The following is a 21,069-nucleotide window of genomic DNA, read 5'->3' as shown; positions in this document are numbered from 1 at the left end:
AGGTTATTTAGCATGTGAATAAAATACCCAGGGCATATTGTGCCTACTTTCCTGGCATATGTAAGAAAAATGTAACTTACCAACAAAGATGGATGTCTGAGCGATACCTTACGGTTATGTAGGCATCCCCCACAATATTCAACAACTTCCTTTCTTTCAGATGTGGCATGAAGTGTTTTGGATGCCTTTAAAAAAAGCAAACAGTGAAACAAACAGCAACAGCAACAAAAACACCTGTATTTTTAGATAGATTTCATAGGAGAGTAGAGTGACTATATCTTTGTCACGTACAGTTGTATTCTTAACAAGAGATTTGGGCCCTTATTGAAGCTCTTGATTAATTTTTCTCATCCATTTTATACTTTGTATTTTGAAAGTAACAGATGCCATAAGTGCAAGCTAAGAGGGACTGTGAGCAGCATTTTGGTACATTTACCTGTATCTCAGTGGTCACATTACATCTCTCTTCTGCAGTTTCATCCCAGAGGACACTAGGTCAACTGCTGAGGTACTCTTAAGAGTTTGAGTCTAAACTCAAATTGTCATTTTAATTCTCAGTTTTTTTGAAGATTCCTGGCTGAATCTTCACTTGGCCAGCATGGTAAGTATATTGAAGGTTTCTTCAATACTCAAATGCACAGAACTTCTTGTTTCTGAAGGAAGTGTGTGTGTGTTTTGTCTCCCTCTGTGTCTGTTTTGTAGGCACCTCTCAGTCAACTTGCTGTTCAAGGAGATTTTGCATAAAACACAGTGATAATATGTTAAATCTGATAATGAAGGTCACATTTTTATCCCTGTTTGATTAAATACTCTGAAATTCTCTAACTGTTAATTAATTCTGAGACCTGTTCCTTAATATGACTTACTGCTTAACTGAAGATGTTGGAAATGAAAATCTGACAAAGTTCTCTACTTTACTAAATACGTGAATTCAGGTGTCTGAAGGGTGCCAGCCTATGATGGATTTTGGATCTTGCAAGTGTGTCCAGACATCCATTCCACTGTGGATCGTTACTATAAAGTTTAATCACTATAAGTTTTTCTTTAAGAAATGAGCATCCCAAAGGAGTTACTGGGTGGAGAAGAAAGTGTCACGTTTCACCTTCAACATCTAAGCCTTGGTTTAGAATCCCAGCTGCTCTCTTTGACAGTGAGAGTGAAGACTGCAGTCAACAATGCTGAGTGTCAGCAGTGCTGGTTTAAGCTAGTGGGAAATCCTGCTGACTTAACAGTAGTGACACTGGGAACATGAGCAAGGACGGCAGTAAAGATTTAATGTTTTGATATGGTGCTGGAAATAAGTTTTATCAGGCAGCCTGTACTCAGCAAAAGGGTTCTTCTTATCTTCCTTTCTTCATACTGTGGACAGTTTACACAAATGATGTATTACTGAGCATATATTGCAATGAAATGAGTTGCTAATATATAAACATTAAATTGGGATTAGCAGAACTCCAGCCAGCAGGGCCAACTTTATTAGCCAAAACCTTCTGTGGGAATGATTCACAATGCTGTAACAAATAACTCTAGAAATCTAAGTGGCTATAATCAGAATACTTCCATGAAACACCAGAGAAGTTGTTCTTCCATCAGATGAATATAGCAATGTCCTCTGTGTGAATTTTCTTCTTTTCTGTTTTTCTTTTGAACCAGACATTGATGAATGCTCCGATGGCTTTGTGCAGTGTGACAGCCGTGCTAATTGCATCAATCTGCCAGGGTGGTACCACTGTGAGTGCAGGGATGGCTACCATGACAATGGGATGTTTTCACCTAATGGAGAATCCTGTGAAGGTCAGTATCTAAGAAGGGTGAGATGTTATGACTTACATTACAGTGGTGTCTGGTATCTCCAGCTATTGTGGACAAATGTTGTCATAGGTACTATATCAATGACAGTTAAACCTTGACCCAAAGAAATCGTAGTCAAAACAAGCATTGTAAGTAAAAGTAAAAAAAAAAAAAAAAAAAAAGAATATTCCTAACACTAGGTGGAGAATTAGTGGCTATTTCTATGACTTGCTAAGATAATATATATTCAGGCACAGTGCTTAGAACAGTCTCATGGACCCTACATCTGCTTCTATGCATTAGTGATTTCCCATGGGCTGATAGCATGCATTATAATCTATCACTCCAGGGTGATCTGTTTGTATGTCAGATTCTGAGACAGAAATGAGCACTAATCCAGACCTCAGTTCTCCTGCTTCACTCCTTGTACACTGAAATAGCGTATGATGAAGACACCTCCTGCTACCAAGGATGTTTTTGTGACCCTGACATCCTTACCCACAATTCAGTCAATACTGGGGTGTTTCTCCTGTGTGGAGTGCAATTTGAAGAAAAACCTTATAAAATGGGAAGCGCAGTGGACTTGGAGATGGGGCAAGATACGGGGTATAGGGAATGAAAGGTCAACAGGGGCAAGCAGATGGGAAGGTTTCCTTTGTTTATGAACAATGCTGGAAAGAACAGCAGATTAGTACACAGCTATTTTCACACGTGGATTTCTTAGTATGAAAAGTTCTTCCGCTTTTAAAAGCTGCTTTTCTTAAATAAGAGACCAAACCAGTCTGTTTTGCCACGGACTACTTAGGGCAAAATTGGGAGTCTTTCTACCTTGTGGCTGTGAATGCCTAAATATTCAGTGCTCAGTATAAGTTTTGCCATCTTACTGTTTAAACTCACACTGGTGGGCTGCATCAGTCCCAAAGGGAAAGAATTGAATTAATTTCACTAAGGCAGACACACATACAGTTCTCAAGCAGTGAGAATGACCTTTTCAGTATCCCCATCTTCAATACTTTATTTCAACACATTTTCACCTCAGCTGAAAGTCTTTATTCCCAGGAGGAATCAGCAATTTCAGTCAGCCACTGCTTTCGTAAGTCCAACTTTCTTTGTCAAGAACTAACTAAATGTCAGTGTTAGCTGGCCAGGTGTTAAGACAGAAAAGTACACGGACTTCTGGAGAAGTTGTGATCCCTCTGATCACAACATCACTCTTCTGTCACTTGTGGCACGGGAGTGTTGTAGCCAGGCATTTATGGGAAAGTTCTCAATAAGATAAAGTTCCCAAGCTTTATCTTAACATCAATATGAACTCTGTCCTGTGGACTGAACATGGTGGTGTGGCATGTGTCATCTCAAGAAATAGGAACTAAAGAATGAAGCAGAAAATATGAAGTTTTTAGTAGTACCTCTGTTAAGATATGCATGAACAAGCAACAATTAAGCAACAATTTCTACTCAAAGGAAAAGCCAAGAAAGAATAACTGCAGAGTGCTACATGTATGTGGAAGGGACAAATATTTAGCATGTTTTTACTTTTATAGGATTGAAGGCTGTGACACTGTGTCTTAAACAGAAGATAAAACTTGGAGAAGTAGCCTTAAATTTATTACAGTTTGGAAAGTGAGCTTTCAGTAGCAGAGTACGGTAGTGTGAAAGCAATTGCTTTCTCCCTTGTCAGATCTTTCCACTATGAGATTCTTCTACAGTCTGGCAATTTCTTGTGTCACTTCTCCAGTATCCCCTGTGTTAGAGCTGATTAGACTCAGTGATTGGTGGACGACCTTTCTGACACTCTGTAACACAGGAATATCCTCCTGGCTGTACTAATCTCAACTTTCAAACCTTGGTTCTCCACTTGCTGCCTTCAGCTGTATGAGTTTATTGCTGCGTCCAGGCCCAGTGTCCTCTGTGACCTTCTGGTTCATGCAAATACCACAGCTTGGAGAATTATAGATGGAACAGTGCAGACTTGCAGAAGAGGAACTGGTCTCACCTTACTTTCTTAGTGGAACAAAGAATTTAAGCCTCGTGCGTATTAGGAGATATTCTTTGAGAGCTTGTTGATTTTGCTTTCTAAGCAGTCTACTTCAATACAGAGTTTATAGTCACTGCATAATAGGCTTGTTGTCTTTGGCTTATCTTCAGTGAATTTTAGTTGCTTTGAAGAAAGTTCCCTCTTTCTCTGGAGAAAAACTTCTAAAGCCAAGGAAGTGTGGGCTCAAATATTTTCTTTCTTGATTGTTCTATATGTTCTGCCTCAAATCTGGGTCTGTCTGAGCTCCCTGGATGCTTGCCAGTAGTAGTACAGAACTCTGTGTACAGAGTTTTGATCACAGAGTTCTGTGATCGGTGTTAGTCACAGTGTTTCCACCAGTAAAGCCTCCAGTTTGAAAGATTCAGATGGAAACATTTCTGTTAGGAAGAGGAGCATTTCCTTAAGAACTTTACTTTAGCATAATACCCAGACTGCACCTTTCTTTAGGAAATGGTCCAGACAGGACATGCTACTAAAAATTTCTGTCTGGTGTTGGAGTCCTTGGTAGCATTAGACTTTATCAGTGCCTGAAATAATTGTTGCCGAATTGCCTATTTTGCACATATATTAAGCTTGGCTACCACTGCATCCTTGGCACTACTTAGAATACTGAGTATTTTGACTACTGCTGTACTTGAATGCAGGAATTTATAATCCTATTTCATTTGGTACCTGCAGGCAACAGAAGACCAGGAAATTCCTTTGCTATTAGTTTCACTTCATGTTATACTCCTGGGTAGATCTATAGTCTCAATACCAATTACTGGGAGAAGTGATGGGAAATGCAGATGTAGGGTTTCAGACTCTTAGCAGCATTGGTGCTTTTTCCTTTAGAAATATAATTATGTTATATATTATCTTATTTCCAGAAAAGCAGTGAAAGATTAGCCGCTTAGCCTTTGAGAATTGCATGGTTTTGGGAAGTCTTAAATTTTATATATATATGTAAATATAGCATTCAGCATGGTATATTACCTAGTGCCCTCCTCCTCACCCCCCTGCAGCTTTTCTTTATAGTTTATTTACTCAGTCATATTGATGATCTGAAAGTTGTCTCTCATGTACTATTTCATAAAAGAGATGGTCGTTATTGCAGCCTCAAGCTTCACCGCATTCAACAACTGAAACCACTGAGGGCCAAATCCTAAAATAAGTACATTTAGGCCGAGTTAACATTTGTGCTGCAGTTCTGTGTAAGATCCTGATTCCTTTGAATTTGTCACCTGCAATGCCTAAAAGCTTCTAAGATCAGCTAGAGAGGCTGTATTGGTTTTGTATCAGAAGTAGTGCAGGCTATACCTCATCAGCTGTTGTACATTTTGCATAATTCCATGTCAGAAGAGTAGCTCACCTAATTAATGAGCTCCCATTGGACTTGCCAAGAGTATCTGGCAGGTACCAGCTGTTTATACAGAATGTAGGAGCTTCACTCTGAGCAGGTATCAAATCCTTTAAATGAGAGAGGGGCAAATGAATGGATTGAAAAGTATTGATTTGGAATGTTCCAGCCAGTTCAAAAAACATATTTTTTGTTGCAAGGATTTATCTGCATGTAAACCTGCAGATTAGGATTTCTGTTTTGAAATGTTTTCTTATGTTCTTTATACCACTGCTATCCTATTTCCAGTGTAATAGTACAGACTGCCTGTCTGCATGGAGGGTCTCCCCATGGGCAGTTTTTTCCACAACACAGAATAATGAGATATGGACATACACTGCAGGAATAGGATGCTCTCTATTCTTCAGCAATGAACAAAATCCAAAATGGTCACTTGAATTTGGAAGGCAGAGCAATTGCTGACTTTTGAGATGTCTGAATTCATCTCACAGTACCTCTGCTATATTAACTAATGCTTGAGATCTGTGTTTGAGAAACCACTGTCAGTTTAGAGACCACACTTAGATTTTTCTACAGTGCTTGTCATGTTTAACAGAAGCTTTGTTATTGAAAGCTCATAAGGAGACAGGAAATAAAGAATCACTTCAGCAGGAAATCTTACTAGAACTCACAAATCAAGAAAATCCTTTTGTCTTTCTTCACGGTCAAAGAATATCGACTATTAAAACTACAGGGAGAATTTCATTCCTTCCACCTCAAACAGAACTCTAGCATTAAGGCTTAGTTTTGGCTTTGGGAACACAATCATCAGCAGAGAGAATGCAGATCTGGAGACACATGTGTTTAAATATTCAGGAGTGTGGGCAGAGTATGAAATTGGCAGAATTTCTGAAGTTTTATTAGAGGACTAATAAAACAGAAGACCAGTACATTTTATGAGACAGTGAATTGATCATGTTTATTGTATCAGGAAACAACATTTCTGTGAAGCTGGTTTAACCGGCATCTGAATTCTCAGTTCTTCATCTTCCACATCTGCTAAGCTCTCTGACAGCTGGCTTGCATGAAGTTACAAATAAATTATTCATAATTCTTGCTCTTTGAAGAATGGTTGCATCAGTTAATAAATTTATTTGAGATAGACAAGGAGAGAAGCCAAACCTTCTGCTCAGAAGGTTCTTTTTGCCTTAAGCAAAAAGTATCCGGGTATCCTTGTACTATCACCCTGCTGAGGAGGCTGTTTCCTCTCAGAGCTGAAGTAACCGAGTCTCTTTTGGAGCAAATAAACTGCCCACCATCCCAACCCATCTTTCAACAGTGTATGTCTCAGTGATCGAGATGTTCATCTTCTCTTTACGTACATGAAACTGATATCAGAGAGATTTTGCCATGAAGATATGTCTGGGGAAATTGTTTTTTTTTTTTTTTTGTCTTAACGTGAATGCCACACATTTAAGTCTGGAGGGCTCATCCGAAGGGGAAAAGCTGCAGCTTTCCATCAGTTACATCAGAGCATGTCTCTGAGCCCTTTGTCACTGCCTAGCAAAGTACACAGTTTCTTTTTTCTTCTAATACTGCCTTGTTCTTGTTCCTTGTGAGTTTATTGCACATTTTCTCATCTGTTGTTATCAGTATTATATTTGGATTGCTTTTTGCCCAGAAGAGTATTGTGCCACCATTTTCTGCAGTAGCTTCAAGATCACTTTCCATTATAGATATGAAAGATTGATTTGACTTTTGTAAGGATACTTCCCCATGTGTCTTATAATCAATTTCATCAATTGAATTTCTTATTATCACTTACTCAATCACTATCAAGAAATCAAGAAATTCACTGACAATTTTTTTTACTTTATTAACTTTATTAACAACAACATTTTTCATCTCACTGTTCACTCATAGCTCCAGATGACTTTTAAGTATATTAGGCAGCACATGTTCTGGCACACATTCTTTGAGAACTTTCATGGGACACCCTTTGTTTATGACAACTTGACCATTTATTGTTGCCATTTATTACTTACTAATTAACCCACTATAAAGTTGTGACTGACTGATCCCTTTTCTTCCAAGCAAGATAGTTCCTTTCAGAGTATGCATCATACAAAAGAGCTCAGCAAGTTTTCAAATTAAAGTAGTACATTATATCAACTATATTCCTCTTTGAAGCCTTAGTATGGTATAACCTGAATCTATAATATACATTTCTAAGAAGTCTTCTTTTTTATCATATGAAGATTTAATTTATCTTTAAACTTTTGCATTTTAATATGAGTCCACTTTTGAAACTAAGCACTATGACGGAGAATTCACATGGCTTTTTAAATTCCTTTAAGAAATTGCATATATTGTGGTCATCAATACAGAGTAGCTGTTTGTTACTGACATTTTGAATCAGAATCTGCGCACTGCTCATGGCCAAATCAAATACTGCTTTTTTCTTGCAACATTCTATGACTTTTTGTTCCAAGCAATGTCCGTAAATCTGTTAACTATAGGTCTCAGCCTCGTGGGGCAAGATTTCTGTTTTCATAGACTTTTCTGCCCTCACACTCAGATATTACAAATGGAGTTTAGTCAATCTAGGTACTGTCACCATTTTATATAAATTTAGTCCAGTATTTTAACTGTTTTGACATCAAATTACTTGTGACACAATTAATTCTTAGCTTTCTTTAATGTGGGAGAGTTGCTCCAGAAGTAAGACCCTCCATCTTATTATGTTGCCCCACACCACCAGAGGCGGATGTTGGTGGTATGGCAGGAGACGTTGAACCTGAATATTCCATTACATTTTGTTGCTGTGCTACAGAAGGCAGCAGAGGGGCAGTCTGACGCAATGATATCTGACACAGGAGTGAAGATAAAGCAAAGGTGCGTCATTGAATTCATCCATGTGGAAAAAAATGGCACCCACTGCCATCCATCGACACTTGCTGAATGTTTATGGAGATCAAACAGTGGATGTGTGCATAGTGAGGCAATGGATGGTGCACTCCTACAGTGGGTGACAGGGACATTGAGTCACCTCCTCTGGTACAGATTTTTATGAGGATGGGATGCAGGCTCGTGTTCATCGCAGGCCAAAATGCATAGCTAACAGTGACAAATATGTTTAAAAAACTGTGTTTTGTAGCTGAGAATTTGATTTATCAAATAGCGTCTTTATACTCTTTGTATCTTCTGCAGTTTCCATGGAAATAAATAGGAGGCATTACTTTCAGAGCAACCTACATTTATCATTACTTCTCCACCCACTATAGTCTTTTGTCGTATTAAGCTGTACTCAGGGAAACCCCTAAAAATGTTCCAGATCAGTGCTGCTGCAAATTAGATCTAGTCCTCAATTCAGCACTGGATAGCTAGTTATATTTTTCGTTTTCTGTTCTAAGTCAAACCTCCAAGTCTTTTGAGAGTAAATTTTCTAATGCTGTAGCAAACAAGCTGCTGGATTCCTAAGCAGTGTGTTGTAAATAGCCTGAAGTGAGTTGTATGTTTCTTCAAAAATAAAACAAACAACAATCTCAAAGAAACACCAGCACAATATAAGACAGATAATAGCATACTCTATAGCTGGTTTGCAGAAAACCAAGCAATCTGTAGTTCTTTTGCTACCCTTTTCAGACTGGCAAGAGCCAGTGTACCCTGTTCATATGGCTGTGGATTTGGAAAGTTGGTTATTGCTGTAAATAAAATGTCAGTAGCATCACTCACCATCCACTGTCAATTCAGATTAAAAAAGCTGAAAAATGTTTTACTTGGTATGGATGTTTTGTGCGCGTTTGCAGATAATGACTGAAGTTAAATGTAGGTAAATAAAGCAGATGAGAATTTCATGCATGCAGGTTTGTGTCTCTCTTGCTGCACTGTAAACATATTGCTGTTCTTGATTAGGTTACAATCAAAACTGAAATAGCTTTCGCTATGACCTGGGGTATTTAAATGGTAGTATCCAAACATTCATTTTCATGAATCAAACAGCTGAAAAAAAACCCCACAACTCTGGGATTTTTCATAAATGTTCAGTGTTGTATGAGCTCTGTTTAATATCAGAGTCAATTGTTTACCGTAGCAGTGCACTTACCATTTCCGTGTTGAAAAATGATCCTCATAAACCTTTTCCTCATGGGTGTCCTGCTCCAATTTATAGGAGGGAGAGGAGGTTCTTTGATACATGTATATCCAATGGCGAGATTAAGACACAATGGGTCAAATGTTGGTCTGACCAGTTTATTACAAATCCTAGTCGCTTAGGGAGATAGGGAAGGGAAGATGGGCGATAGAGAAAACAGGAAATAAAAGCAGGGAGTCTTTGTAGGAAGCAAGAGGGAGATAATCACCATCATTGGTCCAGCGTGGTTCGTAGTTCAGTCATTGATCTTCAGTAGTGGTGAGTCATTGGGTGTTATTTTTCAGTTGATGACGACACTGACAAGGGTGACAATTGTGACAACAGTGATACTTCCCAATGGCAATACAAACTTATTTATAAGTCCAAAGTGGCTGAGTCTGCTGCTTTTGGAGTGGAAGCTTCTGGCTTTTGTATCTCAGCAGGAACTCCTTTTGTTCTCGTCTTCCGGGCCTTGCCAGCAGATAAGAGGGAGCACGAGGCACCAACTTATATCTTGCCTTCACAGGATACAGTGGTATCATCCCCCAGTCTCCCATAGCAAGCTGGAGTCACAGGCCAGATCTTCTGCCAGTAAACAGTCCTGAACACTCTCTTCCAAATGCAAACAGCTACAGAGAAATGCTTTTAGATGTAAAATTGTCCACACAGTGATGCTGATTGCCACACAGCAACACTCACCTCTCATCTCCAAGATAAGTCAGATGCTAGAAATGCCTCAGAAAGCAAGCTTTGAGCCAAAAACAAAGAAGGATTCATATACCACCAGGTAACTCAAAGGTTGCTTGAAATTGATGCATAAGTGACCACGCAGAGGTGAGGAAAATTAAAAAAAAAAAAAAAGGCATAAGGGAAAGAGGGGAGGGGGAAGGCGGAGTTAATCCATCAGCAAGCAGTCATCATGTCGTGAAGCATCAAACACCTATCCTCATGGTTGTTGGTCCCTTTTTTATCCTTGTTCTGCCAATGTGGCATTCCTGGGTACTTGAGTAAGAGTCATGTGCAGTACCCCCTGAGAAGGCCATCTTCCTCAAGATAAGCCCACACAAAGGACTGCTTCCCGGCCTGCCTTATCTCTCTCTCTCTCTCGTTTCCCCTGGCCTGCAAATCTTCAGTCAAAAGATTTTGCCAACTTTGACGGGGACTTGCCTGGACTTGTCCATCTGTGTCCCTCAGACACAGGATTTTTCAACCTTTGCCCAGGACATGTCCATCAGTGTTCCTCAGCAAGCTTTGAGACAATGGTGCAAAAAATAATCTCTTACCATGGCCAGATTGTGAAAGGATCTTGGACGTAAGTGCCAAATGCAGATACAGTGTTTGTAGGGTCAGCATTTGTTGTTTAAAAGGAACTATTTTTATTTACATGGCAGCTGAATTTGCTCCAAGTAGCTCACTAAATATGGCTGCTTTCAGTTAAGGTACAGCTTGCTGGGCAGTGATATTATTTATCTATGACAACTGCATTGTGAAAGCTTTGTACAAAAGAGTGTTTTAAGCAAATGAACACAGGAGTCTGAAAGTAATTTATTAAAAGGGGCTTTGGTGATTAAGAGAATCCCACTGTTAATCATGACATTTAAATGGGATCTGTGTTTGTTCTCTTCACTGAATACCTTAAAACCAGTTAGAATGAGTACATAGAAATGTACTTATGAAAATGTTAATTTTCAATTGCCAAATTGTAAGGATTTAAGAGAAAAAAAAAAAGAGGAAGAAAAGGACAATTCTTCTATCCTTCTGCTCTGCATAGACCAGCATCACTTAAAGCATTCTTTTTAGCCACTTGTCTAAAAACATTCTGGAGAATGCACAGCCTCCACCCAACTATCTTTTCAGCTTATTCTGTATCATTGCTGTTAGTAAGGATGGGTTTCCCTGTCTGAGTACCTGGGACATTTCAGCTTTTCAGATCCTTTCCATATACACACAACCACACTCAATTGGGTTCACAATCCTGGCTGTCTTCTGCCCTACTGAGACAACATCCAACTCCATAAAAATCAAAAGAGAGTGAGGTAGAAGATGTGGAGAACCGAGATGGTTTGCTTATTCTGGGTAAATTTGATATGTAAACGAGGTCACCATAAACGGAATAAATGGAATATAATTTCCAAAATCTGCTAGCATTGTTAATTTAAATATTGTCACTAGTTTTGTAACCTTTTTGTTTTCCTTTTAACAACATTCTGTGGCAATGAATTTCATAGTTTGTTTATACATGGTATAGAAAAACGATTTCCTTTTATCAGACTTGAATTTGTTGTCTTCCTCTTTCATCTACTGTCCCCTTTCTTGCCCATTCAATTATATAGAGAACAAAAGCTCTCAATATGTTTTCTCTGTGTATTCATTATTTTTTTGTTGTTGTTATGTACATCCCCTCTTGCTGATATTCTTTCAGAGAGGAACAATCCATTTCTTTTTAGTTCTTCTCAAATGAGATTTTCCTCATCCTTCCCGGAAGCCTGAGTAATTTTGCAAAACAGTTTTTTGAGATGCACTGTTATTACACAGTGTATTTAAAGGAAACCCACAACGCTGCTTATTTATACAACAGAATTCTAATATTTTCCCTGCTGTTTTTCATCTCAATTCATATTCATGTTAGTGACTTGTTTACTTTTGTTTGACTTCACCCACACATGGAATTGAAATAAGCGAGTTATATTTTTCTTTATCTGAATATGCTTGAGGTGAACTGGAGCTTTCATTTCCATTCTTGAACCCAAAGTTGAGTGTTTTATTAAGTTTCTGTACTGATGTTGAAAGAAATATGAGTGATCATATTGCTAATTTTGTCTTTTGCTAGTTTGTTTGACAGCTAAATATCACAATACTACTTTTTAATGAACTTTAATTAAGAGCCTGGGCCAGACTGCTGTGAAATTTTATATGGAGTAAAACTCACTGAATTGATACTTTTCATTGCCATAGATCTTTAATCTTCTAGTTTTTCCACATTTTATCACATATGGCATTTTACTTCACAACTTTTCAAAGCTTTTTTTTTTTTTTTTCTTCCAGATAGTTTTCCTCCAGATGAACAGCTGAAAAAGCTCTGTAAAGACTATTGAAATATAAGGCAGTTTGTGCTGCAAGTTAGCCTACGCAAAATAATTTTGAGTGTACACTGATGAACTAAGTCTTTAAAGGTGCTCTTGAAGTCTATGTGATATGCTTGTTTTGAAGTCAATTATCTTTATTCACTGGAGGCATTTCTATTTTTTTATTTTCTGTGCTAGACAGAAAGGCTATAGATGTCTTTGCAACTTGAATAATTAAACCATTCTAGCTTGTACATTCTAATAAATGATGCAGTTCTTACCTAAATGGACATACAAGTCAGATGTCGCCTTTCACATTAACTTCTTAGCAAGTGAACTCAAATGTGCTAGACAGATCCTGCAAAAAGTTTTGAAAACAGGTTTTTGCAGCTTTACTTGTTTTATTGAAAATATCTGATTGAATAGTTGCCACGAACTAATGCTCTTTAGGGATCTGCATGTTTTTTTTGTTCTGTGATTTCTTTATTCTAACAACCTTACTCAGTATTTCATTTGAGAAGATGTATAGGAAGACTCCAAATATGATGTTTCTAGAGTTGATGTGACTTTAAAAATATTTTTTGTGAACTTTTAAGTTATTTTTTCCTGTTCTGGTGAAGTGCAAATTAATTTTCAGCTAAAGGCTTTAATGACCATGAATCATTTATATTGGCTGCCACAGGAACATTTTTGTTAATTGAATGCGGTCTAAAGGTATTACATGGCATGTTTTTGCAGACATTGATGAATGTGCAACTGGAAGGCATAGCTGTGCCAATGACACTGTTTGCTTTAACTTGGATGGTGGGTATGACTGTCGATGTCCACATGGCAAGAACTGCACAGGAGACTGTATCCATGAAGACAAAATCAAGCACAATGGTCAGATTTGGGTGCTGGAGAACGACAGATGCTCTGTCTGCTCATGCCAGGTCAGTTGAAATAAAAGCAGCTGCTTCTGCAAAAGTGGTGGAAGGGATGACAGGAAAAATAATATGATTCAAGTGAAATTCCTGTCTTACGTGCCTTTTCATTTGTGTGTGGTGCTTCACAGAAATGGAGTTTTATAGGGCTTTGGGGAGAGCTTCTCCCTTCAACCTGCATGAACAGAGATTCCATGAAGTTTCTCATATAATACTGGCAGAAGGGGAAGAGTACTGTTTTTTTAGCAGAGATGCTGCCTATCTTTTCTGGGTGGGAGTAATGGCATTTTCTTGCAAAGAAATTATCCAGGCACATACTGGTGTTGATGACTGATACCAGAATCTTCAGCAGATGGCTATAAATAGAGGTCAGTGCTGCCTCTGCTTAGCTTTCTCAGATGTTTGTTGTAGGAAGCCCACAAGCTAAATGCAAATGAAGATTGAAGAGCCAATACACTGCTAAAAAATCCTGAGCATTTCAGAAATTCAGTTTTCACTGGCATGAATTTAATTTCTCACTATCATCATCTTTACATGAATAATTATAAAAGAGAGGGAACTGATCTAGAAGTTTAGCAGATGACTCAAGCCATGCCCATATAAAAATGATATAACTTTATGCAACCCATTAATGTTTGACCCTTGGTAATGACATGCTTGAGTTTCACCACCTTAGGCTAGAATCGTCTGAAAGTTGATTGTATGAAGGATTTATATAAGACAACAGGGGAACTTTGTGGTCGTTACTGAGTGTTTTGTGGTTTCTAACTCTCTGAATTGTATTTCAACAAAGGTATTGTATAGTGGAAAAATGCACAAGCTGGTAGTGGTTTATAATCATGCCAACAAATCAAATTTTGGTGCAAGAATTGTAGGAGTCAAACAGATTTCTGCCATCACTCTGTATCTGTCTTCCAACAACAGAGTGGATACGTGATGTGCCGGCGAATGGTCTGTGACTGTGAAAATCCCACTGTTGACCTATTTTGCTGTCCTGAATGTGACCCAAGGCTCAGTAGTCAATGTTTACATCAAAGTGGGGAGCTTTCCTACAACAGTGGTGACTCTTGGATACAAAACTGTCAGCAGTGTCGCTGCTTGGTAAGTCTCTTGATTACAGAGGAATAAGCAGGAGGAAAAAAAGGACGTGAGATATGCTAATCTCTGAATATTCATTTTCATATATTAACATCTATTTAGATCCCTCTGGAGTATGTGTATAATCAAAATCTGACTTTCATGGATATTTATCAGCATTGTCAAGTTTCAGTCTAAAATGTATTTGGACATAATAGACATAATATAAATTATTTAATCACGAAGATTGTTTTAGCAAAGAGTGTAGGTCATTTGAGTAGACACCTATGCAGTAATACTCCTGTTTTCACTCATTCAGACGCTGATGAGGCTGTATAAGGATATACTAAATATGTATTCATTATCACAGTTGATAATTTCAAAGATGTTGATAGACTAAAACATGTTTATTCACTCAGACATTTTCAGTAACAGAAAAATTAATAAGACTTGATGCATTCTTCATATTAATGAAATGAGGTTTGAAAAAAATATATCTTTTGAAGCTTGTGATCTTTTTCCTGGGCAGATTTTTCATAGTCTTAGCAAACCTGTACTGCATGATGGTATACAGGGAATTGCCATGACAGAAAAAAATCCCAAGATAAAAGCAACTAGCTTTTATCACAAGTTATCTCCAAATGTAAAGCCTAGTTCAGCTTTCCCTTGTCAGTGTACCATGAATAACAGCCAGAAACCAATTTCAGTAGACACTGCTTTCGGTGTTGCCACTGCTGAAATAGATTCCCAGGTGTTTCATTAAAAGTCTTAGAAACAAAACAAAAAACTCCTGACAGTTTGGGATCTCAATAGATGTCTCTTTATTCAAGATGCTACTTCTGTAACTAAAGCTTATATTCTTTCTGTTGTCATGGTGGTTTTTAGGTGACAATGTATTGTCCACTCCTTGTCGTGTCCATCACTACAAAAAATAAATCAAAATATCAAGATCAGTAACTGGTTTTAAGATTGCTTTCATTCTTTTTATCATGTGATTCAAAAAGAGAAGAAAATTAATCCAGATGAGAATTCTGTGAAGGAGTAACTTCAACAATAGTTTCTGCAACAAGAGGTGTAAAATTGAAGATATGGCAAACCTCTGGGGATTTTTTCAGCTATTGTTCTGGTATTGAACTCATAATCCTCAAAGCATTAGGTTCACTTTTGTGAATACACTTCTTTCCTTGGGAGAAATGCTATTTTCTTCATCCGCCCTCAAATCTTGACAGTCTTTGTTAGGATGAGCTGAATAAGTTGGAGGTCAGGGACAGATCTGCTCCAAAACAAACTAGTGTTAATGATATCAGTGAACTTTTCCCTTTGACTGATAGATCTTAAACTTTGTCCCTTCTCCAGAATTGAATGAAAATTCACCCAACTTCTAGTAACTAAAGTGAATAATCAGACTTCTTAAGGTCTGTGTACAGGCTTACAGTAACTTCCCCAACAACATGCTGGCCCCAAGCAAGTTTCCCTTTTGTATTTTTCATGCTCTGTACTGAACCCGACATGGAACATGCAGAAAGTGTGATTAAGTTTGGAAGCCAGGTAATCAGTTCATAACCCCCAAAATGGGTAGAAGCCACTGAGAATGCTGTGATGTTCCCTGTTCAATTGGGTTGGTGGTAGGTCAACACCCTTAGTCAAGCCGTAAGCTTGGAACATATAAGATTTAACTTTACCCTGAGCTGAACAGTTGAGGGGTTATACTGGAAACTAAAGCTTATCATCTTTTTCCTGGGCAGGAATCTCAATAGAAGTAAGAACTGAGGAAATGGAGACTTCAAAGCACTTTTATAGTGAGACCTGTTATTGTTTCTGTCTCTCATACAAGTAGGACATCTCAAGGACAGGTCCATATTCTGTATTTCACGAGGTCCATGGAGAAGTTTCAGCTGCAGCTTGGTGCAGAGTCTAATGGACTTACCCAGTAGCAAGCAGAGAAAGCAACCAGCTTGCTTTGTCTCCCACAGGCAATAAATGCTAGTGTTCTCCACACTGTCTTCTGAATAGGACCAGATAGAAAAAAACTAGCCAGTGAACAAACATAACGTTGAATCAGAGAAATGGGCAGGGAAACAGCTAATAATTTTCCCTTGTTCTCATAATATTTTTAAACAGCAAGGAGAGGTTGACTGTTGGCCCTTGCCATGCCCAGAGGTGGACTGTGAGTTCAGTGTCCTCCCTGAGAACGAGTGCTGCCCACGCTGTGTCGCTGACCCCTGCCAAGCAGACACCATCCGTAATGACATCACTAAAACCTGCCTGGATGAAACCAATGTGGTTCGCTTCACTGGGTCTTCTTGGATAAAGCATGGCACAGAGTGCACACTCTGCCAATGTAAGGTAAGGAGCATAAAAATTAAGCTGAGATGCTGCTTTTCTAGCTTGTTCTGTGCATATAAATATTAATGCATTGAGTCCAGTCAGTTGATGTCTGCACTTGTTTAAAAGCAGAGGATATTGCAGTAAAAATGTTCAGTTTTGCTAACTTCATTTTTGCATGTGCTGGAATGATGCTTTAATGTACTAGTAGGTCAGTCTCCTTCTAGTAGTGAGTCTCCTTCTCTGGAGATATTCAAGTCTCAACTGGACGCCTACCTGTTCCCTACCTGGTGTAGGGAACCTGCTTTGGCAGGGGATTTGGTCTCAATGATCTCTAGAGGTCCCTTCCAACCCCTACAATTCTGTGATTCTGTGATTCTATGAGATGTAGAACAACAATCTACGCTGCAGTGGGCTGCACGCAAGTCACAGAGCTTGGCTTTTTCATAACAGCTCAGTTCAAGCTTGCTTGTGGTTCTTACTGTACAGCTGTATGCTATCTGGGAAATATATAAAGAAACAAATAGATATGTAAGGTTAACTTCAAGAAATGCATTCTGTGTGATGCTACAGAGTTATCAGAATGATTTGATTGGTTCTTTGAGAATAATAATTGCATTTGAGAATGATGGGACTAGTCACACAGTTCTATAGCTTTCTTCCTTTAAAATTACTAGTAGGAATCTACACAATGTAGGGAATATTTAGTAGTTTCTGTAGTCAAAGGAAGCCATTGAGAGAATTTCTTTTATGGCTGGTGTGAACTAAAGCTGTGAGAGAAAAAGATGTTAAAATTAGTTTTTCCATTAAAAATAGACCTATATGGTGAATAGTACCAATACTGAAGAATGAATCAGAGTGATCCCACAGTAGACAAGGAGGGAGAGATAGCAGGATTCATCCAGATATCTTTAATTTTTACTGAAATTCATCAAGGTCTTTATCTTTTGTCCTATCCAAGGAAGAGACTTCCCAAACTCTAGTACCTGGTACCATTAACTACTTAGAAAATTGCACATAAAAATAATTTGACTTCAACACCTCCTTTGAGAGAAGTGGGGAGTAACTGATTATGGAGCAGAAGGTGTCAAGCAACACCTTCCTCCACTACTTTTCTGACATTATGCTGCATGAAGCAGCAGTTGCTATTGTTGGGAGGAGGTTCTTTTACTATGGTAGTAGTATGTGCCAAGTGAGAACATTTGGACATTTGTCTTAATGTCAGAACGGGTGGGTGGTTCGGAGGAAGTGCTGTGATCTGACAGTGGCTAATGGTTAGAAAGCCAGATGCTGTTCAGAGGATCTTGAAACAGGTTTATGTGTACAAACCCATATTAGTGAGAACTGCAGCTGGTGGAATATAGCAATTCCAGTGCTAGGAGATACTTTTGGAGAAATGAAACTTAGGGAAAAAAATGGAATTTTTAGAAAGAAAAAAAAAAAGAGGGAATGAGAAACTGTAATCCTATGACATACCAGTTTGGGCTTGGGTGGCTTTCTTGAAGTTTTCTGACCTCATTTTCCCTATCTGTAAAACAAAATATTATGCATCATTCTTATGTAAAACACAGTTAAGATTAAGTGCAAGGAAATGCGTTCTTGTTGTAGCACTTATCAGTGACAATGCAGAAACAACATACCATTTCTAGGGGTGGCCAACAGCGTGTTGCTCCCCTCTGCCCTTTACTCTGAGTCTCAGCAAAGACTGAATCTTTAAGCATGGACTAATTTCTATTCCATGTAAACACATAGATAGTCTAATAAAATATATTGCTGCATTGTGAATATGTAGAACATATACTCTACCAGACCCTTAGATTTAAAAACAGCTTGGACGAGAATCTGCTTAACAATGAAGATATAGCACTTTGGCCCCCTCTCTTCTGAGCAATTGTCTTCTTGAAATTCACTATCTCTTTGTAGTGGTAGCATTTTCATATTGTAGTTTTGCACACAAGAACCTCTCTCCTCCAGATCAGGTTAATGCTATACCCAATTTGTATAGTTCTCTTGTTTGCCCTGTGTCTCCTCATTCTTTTCGTGCAGAGAATCACACTGAAGGTCAAAGCTCGAGGCTAAGCCTCTCTAACCAAGCTATAGCAAAATAGGTTTACACAAATCCTTTAAGAATTCAGAAAGCTTGGCATCAGCTAAAGCAGAATTAGCCACAAAACCATTTCAAATCACAAGAAGGTGAACAGCAGGATTATTTAACCTTCTGTAACAGGGGAAAGAAAATATTCAAATGATTCAGACCTTCGTCTTTAATTATTCCTGGCAGTTTAGTCAACTAAATATATTAGGAACAATTTAAAAATAATGTGAATTTTATTTGCACTGTAAGACTCAATTGAAGAAAGTAGCAGAAAAGTAGGAAAAAAATCTTCATAGCTTAATCATGTCCATAAGTAATAGGTACCCTTAATTTCAAATATTTTTAGAAAAATGTCCGGGCTATCAGGAAAAACGGTATGGATTAATATTTGCTGGTGTTGCAGCCAGGAAGAATCAAATTGAAACATTCAATGCTGAATAAAACCCAGATTCCCTTCTGTCTAATCTAAATAAAACTCCCAGCTGCCCTGCCTCGTTCAACAGCTTTGTTACTTGGGCAAATGCCTGATACCTTTATAGGAGGAGTGTTTCTTCTGCTGGTTCTAGCTCCTTTCAGCTTGACTGTTGTAGCTTTGGGATATAGACCACAGAAAACCAAGCAATTAAAAGAATTATTGTAACCTATTCCCTTAGACATCAGAAGCACACAACAACAATTTCATGAATATAATCAAAATTTGTACTCCTCTGTATTTTACACTATACCTTAAAATCTGATAGGAGTTTTCAAATGGCTGAGACTGTTAAATTGACTGAGCTCGTACAAGATGCTAAATGTTCCAATTCTCTGTTCTTCCTTTAGAACGGCCACGTCTGTTGCTCAGTGGATCCACAGTGCCTTCAGGAACTGTGATACCAACAACCATCTCTCACAAGCAGTTTCTGGTTAAAGAATTTTTGTCACAAAAGACCATTAGACCAAAAATTGTACAAAATTAAAACTAAAATTGAATTGTTCTTGTCCATCTAAAGTGCAGAAATGTGATGAACTCAGATTTTTTAATCAGAATGAAATTATGGGACTCAAGACAAGCTCAGATGTGTAAGCCTCTGAATGAGGTCAGACCCAAATGTTCTGGCTATTTGTCTGACTTCATTATGCAGGATATTAGGTGAGTATAAAGTGACACATTGCAATGCTATATATAGTGATGTCAAGATTCAAAGTCAACCAGGAGCTCTTAGAGGGTCTTCCAAAGCTTTGAGAGTCCAACACTTGCCCAGATGCAGAGATTTTTACCTAAGCATAATTGGTTCTTCACAGATGTGTTTGAATGTTCACTGCAGAATATAGCAGATGTTTGATTAAAAGGATGAAGCCTTCAGGAGAACATAGCAGCTAAGATGTGATATGTACAGTATATGCGCTGAAAAAAAAAAAGATACAAGCTGTTGTAAAAACAAACAAAAAATAAACAAATAAAAAACACTGAAAAAAAAAACTAAAAACAAAAACCGTAATGCACAGGCATGGCTTCTTAATGTTTTCTGATGGGAAAAGTCATCAATATTTCCTTGTTTTACTGCACTTACTATTATTTCTTGATTGAATTTGTTCAGTATAAGCTCGTTATTGTGCAAATTTAAATAAATATTTCTCTTACCTTAAGTTTCTGTTTGTGTTCTCTTTCTTTTTCAAGGGTATCATTTTTTTCATGTCTGTTGTTGTTTTTAATCCTTTGTCAGCATGCCTGGGCAGCTGGGCAATGCACGTAGAGAGGAGCAGTGGAATTAGAAAGGAGCATGTGGGAGTTTCTGCCCGACACAACCCTATGCCTGTCATTTCTTATCTTATTAACTTCACGCATGTGAGTCAGTGGATTGAACAGAACAATTTCTGTGCCCAAAGATCTGACTCTACATGCCAGTGAGATGCTGCCACCCAGAGTGGGTACAGACCATTTGTGTGTGAGTTACATCTGTTCAGACAAAAGGGATGCTCTCTAGATTCTTGCTCTCTCCAGCTGCCGTAGGCAGGTTTGTTTTCTCCATAAGCTCCACAGCTGTTTGTGTAAAGTATCTTAATGCATGGGGATCACTTCAATATGCAAGCTCTATTTTCATTACTGCACTGTTGGGACAATAAATAAAAGGCTACATGACCAAAGCCATTTTATTCTGGGAGAGACATAAAGAATAAAGCAGTGCTTAGAAATTAAGGACTGAAAAGGCTGAATACATAAGGAATTCATCACAAAGAGTGAAACCAAAACAGAAGAGGAAGAAACTGCCCCAAATGGCACCATCCTTTTAAACAGTGCTTTAGTAGTCACATTCTTTTCAAC

At 38.2% G+C, this 21,069-nt stretch overlaps 1 protein-coding gene and 1 long non-coding RNA gene across 4 annotated transcripts in view; one reads left to right on the top strand and one right to left on the bottom strand.

Annotated features, from left to right (window-relative positions):
• Window positions 1-20,393, top strand: part of NELL2 (neural EGFL like 2) — a 145,240-nt gene extending 124,847 nt beyond the window's left edge. For all 3 annotated transcript variants that reach the window (XM_085219879.1, XM_085219875.1, XM_085219870.1), the window contains 5 exons: window positions 1,654-1,794; window positions 13,083-13,276; window positions 14,192-14,368; window positions 16,466-16,690; window positions 19,587-20,393. In XM_085219879.1, coding sequence (XP_085076005.1) covers window positions 1,654-1,794; window positions 13,083-13,276; window positions 14,192-14,368; window positions 16,466-16,690; window positions 19,587-19,637 — 788 coding nt within the window. In that variant the 3' untranslated portion in view covers window positions 19,638-20,393. The remainder of the gene's footprint in view (window positions 1-1,653; window positions 1,795-13,082; window positions 13,277-14,191; window positions 14,369-16,465; window positions 16,691-19,586) is intronic.
• LOC146545240 (uncharacterized) lies at window positions 15,142-20,548 on the bottom strand. The gene is made up of 3 exons (XR_014882165.1): window positions 20,389-20,548; window positions 18,146-18,197; window positions 15,142-15,266 (listed from the first exon to the last, which is right to left on the bottom strand). It is a non-coding gene; the product is annotated as an uncharacterized LOC146545240 (long non-coding RNA).
• Window positions 20,549-21,069: the final 521 nt, after the last annotated feature.

Source organism: Meleagris gallopavo, chromosome 1, assembly GCF_905368555.1.
Source record: "Meleagris gallopavo chromosome 1, MGAL_WU_HG_1.1, whole genome shotgun sequence".
NCBI lineage: Eukaryota > Metazoa > Chordata > Aves > Galliformes > Phasianidae > Meleagris > Meleagris gallopavo.
Note: the sequence above shows the minus strand (reverse complement) of the source record. Positions and strands in the feature narration are given on the sequence as shown.